The sequence below is a fragment of the Schistocerca gregaria genome, chromosome 1 (assembly GCF_023897955.1).
Source record: "Schistocerca gregaria isolate iqSchGreg1 chromosome 1, iqSchGreg1.2, whole genome shotgun sequence".
NCBI classification, from domain to species: domain Eukaryota; kingdom Metazoa; phylum Arthropoda; class Insecta; order Orthoptera; family Acrididae; genus Schistocerca; species Schistocerca gregaria.
Window position 1 is genome coordinate 770392098 of NC_064920.1, and position 7283 is coordinate 770399380.

The 7283-nt window shown below is 39.4% G+C and overlaps 1 protein-coding gene across 1 annotated transcript in view; it reads right to left on the reverse strand.

Moving 5' to 3' along the window:
• Window positions 1-2006, reverse strand: part of LOC126268302 (phospholipid phosphatase 5) — a 45034-nt gene extending 43028 nt beyond the window's left edge. The window contains exon 1 of the mRNA XM_049973899.1: window positions 1801-2006. Coding sequence (XP_049829856.1) covers window positions 1801-1877 — 77 coding nt within the window. The 5' untranslated portion in view covers window positions 1878-2006. The remainder of the gene's footprint in view (window positions 1-1800) is intronic.
• Between the last annotated feature and the right edge of the window lie 5277 nt (window positions 2007-7283).

The following is a 7283-nucleotide window of genomic DNA, read 5'->3' on the forward strand; positions in this document are numbered from 1 at the left end:
ACACAAAAAGGAAACAGTGGTAGAAGCCAATCTCAGGGACAAAAAGTTTGGTTTCTGGAGAATATGTGATGCAATGCTATGGCTTCTTAGAAGGCTGACTGAAGAAAGGTAAAGCTAGGTTTATGGCATCCACAGATTTAGAGAAAGTTTTTGACAACACTGAATGGAATACACTCTCTGAAATCCTGATTGATACTGGCAATACAATATAGGGATCAAAAGGTTATTTACAACTTGTACAAAAACCACACTGTAGTTACAAGCATGTAAGAACAATAACATGGGGGGGGGGGGGGTGGTAGGGAATGGAGCAAGACAGGGTTGTAATCTACAAACTTTGCAACCTTTCAATGACACTAATTCTGTCACAGATGGTAAAGAACTTTAAAGAGGAGTAGAACAGTATGGGTAGTTTGTTTAAAAGAGATAAAACAAGGATAATGAAATGTAATCAAATTAAATCAGTTAACATTGTGTTAATTAGATAAGGAAATGATACACTGAAAATAGTGATGAATTTTGCTTTGTACAGCAAAATAACTGATGATGGCTGAAGTCGGAAGAATATGAATTGCAGATTGGCAAAAGGAAGAAAACTATTTCTGAAAATGAAAAAATACTTCAACTCACTTCTTGGAAACACATCATCTATTGCCAGCTCTCTCATTGTGTACACACACCAAGGTGACAAAATTCATGAAATAGCAATACGCATTTATATCAATGGTGATAGCATCACATGCACAATGTATAAAAAGGCAGTGCATTAACCCGATATCCACAGTATCAACTGTCTGCGCCAAGATTTCTGGCATCTTCTCTCACCATATACAACACAGTGCCCGATGGCTTTCACTTAACAAATGAGAGCAGACAAGTTTGTGTAGAGTTGTCAGTGTTTACAGCGACACTGTATGAAGTAAATGCAGAAACCAACATGGGTTATGATAAACATATTCGTTAGGGCAGTGTAGTGTAATTTGGCATTATTGGAAAGCTGATCTGGTCAGATAGGTCTTGATTTCTGCTGGCAAGAGCTGATGGTATGATTTGAATGAGACTCTGAGCCGCGGGGTCCGAGGCATCGTGTCACGGTTCGCACAGCTCCTCCATCGGAGGGTCAAGTCCTCCCTCGGGCATCGGTGTACATGTGTTGTCCTTAGCGTAAGTTAGTTTATGTAAGATATAGTGCGTAAGCTTAGGGACCCATGACCTCAGCAGTTTGGTCCCATAAGACCTGAGCACTAATTTTCAAATTTGTGACACAGCCTCCAGAAACCATGGACCCAAATGTTTCACAAGGTACTTTGCAAGTCAGTGGTAGCTCCATAATGGCGTGGGCTGTGTTTACATGGAATGTTCTGGCTGTGTTTACATGGAATGTTCTGGATCCTGTGCTTCAACTGACCCGATCATTAACTGGAAATCGTTGTTTGGCTACTCGAAGACCATCAGCAGCTATTAATGGACTTCACATTCCCAAAACAATGATTCATTTTTTTTATGACAATGTGTCATGTCACCGGGCCACAATTAGGTTGCTCAAGTGTCATGCTAACATATTTCTTTTAACTCCGATAAATACATTGTGTATGTAGTTCTTACATATTACTACATGAACCAGTATAACGACATGTTGAAATTCTATACCAAACATTTCAATGTTAACAACCTTCTACCAGGGGTAAAATCCTCGCTACTTTCGACTACAGCTTTCATCAACATTGTCCTTTTGTGTTAAAAGGAAAGTTTATCTCGGTTTTCGCATGAGAACAAGGAACATTTGTTAGTCACACTCACATAAATATCAGTGCCAACACGACTCTTACGATAACTTCCACAAACAAGTTGCTTGAGTTTTCCCGTGAGTCGGCCATCTTTTAACTATCTATTTAACATATCTGCTTATGAGTATTTTCAGTGCTGTATTCTTCATACGACAGCCAGCGTAACAGTCACATCACGCGTACATTTAAAACACTGTCACAACAACGTCAGAGATAATATGAACACCAATAGGTGAAAATAACAAAAACATAGCGTTGAGGATGTAAACATGTTTGTTACGTTGGAGTGCTTTATTGTGCTGCCCTCGTAAAACATATTTGCAAATGAGTTTCTCGTTAACGTCTCTATCCGCACTGGTAGCCGTGCATCCACGTCGTCTGCAACGCAATCTCTATGTATATGGAGAAATAGTGGTCCTATCACGCTTCTATGAGGCCCTCCTGGGGCTACCCTATTCTCTCATAAATAGTCACTTTCGAGGATACCATACTGGGTTCTATATCTTAACAAGTCTTCGAGCCACTCACATATCTGTGAACCTATTCCTTATACGCGTACCTTTTTTAACAGCCTGCAAAGGGTCACCGTGTCAGCCGCTTTCCGGAAATCTAGAGATTTGAAATCTGCTTGTTACTCTTCATCCGTAGTTTTCAGCATATCACGAGAGAAAAGGACAAGCTAAATTTCACACCAGCGATGCTTTCTAAAATCATGCTGATTCGCAGACATAAGCTTCTCGATCTCAAGAAAATTTATTGTATTCGAACAGAGAATATGTACAAGGATGCTGCAAATCGACTTTAGGGATATTAGTATGTAATTCTGGATGCTTGACTGATCTGACCTTGTAACATTAACCAAAACGGCCTTGCTGTGCTGGTACTGCGAGCGGATGAAAGCAAGGGGAAACTACAGCCATAATTTTTCCCGAGGGCATGCAGCTTTACTGTATGGTAAAATGATGATGGCGTCATCTTGGGCAATATATTCCGGAGGTAACATAGTCCCCCATTCGGATCTTTGGGTGAGGACTACTCAACAGGACGTCGTTATCAGAAGAAAGAAAACTGGCGTTGTACGTATGCGAGCGTGGAATGTTAGATCCCTTAATCGGGCAGGTAGGTTAGAAAATTTAAAAAGGGGAATGGATAGGTTAAAGCTAGATATAGTGGGAATTAGCGAAGTTGGTTGGAGCCCACCCCTAACACAGTAGTACAAGTTTATATGCCAACTACCTCTGCAGATGACGAAGAAATTGAAGAAATGTATGATGAGATAAAAGAAATTATTCACATAGTGAAGGAAGACGAAAATTTAATAGTCATGGGTGACTGGAATTCGATAGTAGGAGAAGGAAGAGAAGGAAACGTAGTAGGTGAATATGGATTGGGGGGAAGAAATAAAAGAGGAAGCTGCCTGGTAGAATTTTGCACAGAACATAACTTAATCATAGCTAACACTTGGTTCAACAGTCATGAAAGAAGGTTGTATACATGGAAGAAGCCTGGAGATACTGACAGGTTTCAGATAGATTATATAATGGTAAGACAGAGATTTAGGAACCTGATTTTAAATTGTAAGACATTTCCAGACGCAGATGTGGACTCTAACCACAACCTATTGGTTATGAGCTGTAGATTAAAACTGAAGAAACTGCAAAAAGGTGGGAATTTAAGGAGATGGGACCTGGATAAGCTGACTAAACCAGAGGTTGTACAGAGTTTCAGGGAGAGCATAAGGGAACAATTGACAAGGATGGGCGGAAGAAATACAGTAGAAGAAGAATGGGTAGCTTTGAGGGATGAAATAGTGAAGGCAGCAGAGGATCAAGTAGGTAAAAAGACGAGGGCTAGCAGAAATCCTTGGGTGACAGAAGAAATATTGAATTTAATTGATGAATGAAGAAAATATAAAAATGCAGTAAATGAAGCAGACAAAAAGGAATACAAACGTCTCAAAAATTAGATCGACAGGAAGTGCAAAATGGCTAAGCAGGCTTGGCTAGAGGATAAATGTAAGGATATAGAAGCTTATCTCACTAGGGGTAAGATAGATACAGCCTACAGGAAAATTAAAGAGACCTTTGGAGAAAAGATTACCACTTACATGAATATCAAGAGCTCAGATGGAAACCCAGTTCTAAGCACAGAAGGGAAAGCAGAAAGATGGAAGGAGTATATAGAGTGTCTATACAAGAGCGATGTACGTCAGGGCAATATTATGGAAATTGAAGACGATGTAGATGAAGATGAAATGGGAGATACGATACTGTGTGAAGAGTTTGGCAGAGCACTGAAAGACTTAAGTCAAAACATGTCCCAGGAGTAGACAAGATTCCATTAGAACTGCTGACATCCTTGGGAGAGCCAGTCCTGACAAAACTCTACCATGTATGAGACAGGCGAAATACTCTCAGACTTCAAGAAGAATATAATAATACCAATCCCAAAGAAAGCAGGTGTTGACAGATGTGAAAATTATCGTACTATCAGTTTAATAAGTCACGGCTGCAAAATACTAACGCGAATTCTTTAGAGACGAATGGAAAAACTGGGAAAGATCAGTCTGGATTCTGTAGAAATACTGGAACCCGTAAGGCAATACTAACCCTACGACTTATCTTAGAAGCTAGATTAAGAAAATGCAAACCTACATTCCTAGCATTTGTAGACTTAGAGAAAGCTTTTGACAATGTTGACTGGAACACTCTCAAATTCTGTAGGTGGCAGGGGTAAAATACAGGGAGCGAAAGGCTATTTACAATGTGTACAGAAACCAGATGGGAGTTATAAGAGTTGAGGGCCACAAAAGGGAAGCAGTGGTTGGGAAGGGAGTGAGATGGGGCTGTAGCCTCTCCCCGATATTATTCAATCTGTATATTGAGCAAGCAGTGAAGAAAACAAAAGAAAAATTCGAAGTAGGTATTAAAATCCATGGAGAAGAAAGATAAACTTTGAGGTTCACCGATGACATTGTAATTCTGTTAGAGACAGCAAAGGACTTGGAAGAGCAGTTGAACAGACTAGAAAGGAGGATATAAGATGAACATCAACAAAAGCAAAAAGTGTATAATGGAATGCAGTCGAATTAAATCTTGTGATGCTCAGGGAATTACTTTAGGAAATGAGATGCATAAAGTAGTAAATGAGTTTTGCTATTTGCGGAGCAAAATAACTGATGATGGTCGATGTAGACTGGCAATGGGAAGGAAAACGTTTCTGAAGAAGAGAAATTTGTTAACATCGAGTATAGATTTAAGTGTGAGGAAGTCGTTTCTGAAAGTATTTGTATGGAGTGTAGCCATGTATGGAACTGAAACATGGACGGTAAATAGTTTGGACAAGAAGAGAATAGAAGCTTTCGAAATGTGGTGCTACAGAAGAATGGTGAAGATTAGATGGGTAGATCACATAACTAATGAGGAGGTATTGAATAGAATTGGGGAGAAGAGGAGTTTGTGGCATAACTTGACTAGAAGAAGGGCTCGGTTGGTAGGACATGTTCTGAGGCATCAAGGGATCACCAATTTAGTACTGGAGGGCAGTGTGGAGGGTAAAAATCGTAGCGGTAGACCTAGAGATGAATACACTAAGCAGATTCAGAGGGATGTAGGCTGCAGTATGTTCTGGGAGATGAAGCAGCTGGCACAGGATAGAGTAGCATGGAGAGCTGCATCAAACCAGTCTCAGGACTGAAGACCACCACAACAACAACAACAACAATTTTGTGGGTCCATTCTTTTGCTCTTCTTATGCACAGGAGTAATCTGCAATCTTTTCCAGTCGCTTGGGACTTTTCTCTGGGCTAGAGATTCACAATAAATGCAAGGTAAGCAAAGGGACCAATGCCGTAGAATACTCTTTGAAAAACCGATTGGGATTTCATTCGGACCCAATGACTTATTTGTTTTCAATTCCTTCAGTTATTACCATGTCGTCCACATGGAAGTCTTTTTGATGTTCCAACGACGGTATGTTTGTACGATTCTCCTGTGTGAAAGATTTCTTCAACGTGAAATTTAAAACTCTGGCTTTCGTTTTGCTATCTTCAGCTGCCACACCAGCCACAGCAGTTTCATGATAGATGTTACCACAGACTGACATATTTCCCACAAAGTTGCTGGTATTGTTAGCGATAATATTGCACATATCTGCTGTCAAACATGGTGAGCTGTGGTCAATACTATGTTTCGACTTCTCTCTAAACCTTGCTGTACAAGAAGCTACGGAAGAGAAATCCGAGCCTCATGAGATTAGCTGAGCAGTCTAAGGCGCTGCAGTCATGGACTGTGCAGCTGGTCCCGGCGGAGGTTCGAGTCCTCCCTCAGGCTTGGGTGTGTGTGTTTATCCTTAAGATAATTTAGGTTGAGTAGTGTGTAAGCTTAGGGACTGATGACTGTGGCAGTTAAGTCCCATAAGTTTTCAATGCATATATGAACATTTTTGAGCAAAAGTTGAAAATATTCTCACATTTTTAAATCATATAACACAAGAACAAAACAACTGATTGCCTCACAACAGAAAATGAATTTAACTGTCCTCAAGCACAAACTGGATGTCCAGATTCCCTGAAATTTTATTTAGGACATGAAGCACGAATAGTGAGATAAAGGATGCGATTACTGCTATGTTAGCACTTCTGCACTTCGACTAAGCTGTAAGAGAAGGGGAACTGGGAGATAATAGAGGGAGTTTTGCTCTTACTTAGACCACTCTTTGAAATTACAATAGAAATAAGTGCTGAAAAAATATGACTTTGTCAGAAGTTAGTGTGTTTTTGTAACTTACTTAACAATAAAAAAGTCACAGTGCAATCAGTGTTGAAGAAAGGCAATGAAGACCGTTTTCAAGATGTAAAGAATAACATTCCATATGCTGGGTGTACCACTCTGAACCCTGATACAGAGGATTTAGAAACAGCTTCTGAAACTGCAATACAACACTTCAGAAATAAAACCAGCTAAATGGAATTGCTTCAGAGGGAGAATCAATAAATTTCAGTGATTGATCCTTTTCTTAGCGACTCATATGCGCCTAGTATAGTAACAGTAGTAATGAAAATAAAAGTGATTCTATATGGGACTAGGAAGGTCAAGAAATTAAAAAAAATTACTAGACCAGATACGGCTAGTATTCGCGAACTGAATAAATACCTCGATGAAGAGTATTTAGATCGCAAAAAGACCCACTTAAATGGTGGCATGAGAGTTGTCATTTATGTCCTTATGTTTATATATATGTGTTAAAGAGGTTTTGCATAGCAGTGACATCAGTACCGTGGAAGAGAGGTTTTTTTTGTAACAGGACAAATTCTTAATGAATGAAGAACACTGTTATCTACAAATAAAGTTTCCAAATTAATATTTTTACATGATAATATGTAAATTCTTGTGATATTCAACTTGATGCTTAGAAGACTAATTAATATTGAAAGAATGATAGTTTAAAGTACAAAAAATATGCTTTACAATACGATCTCACTCAGGGTTCATGACT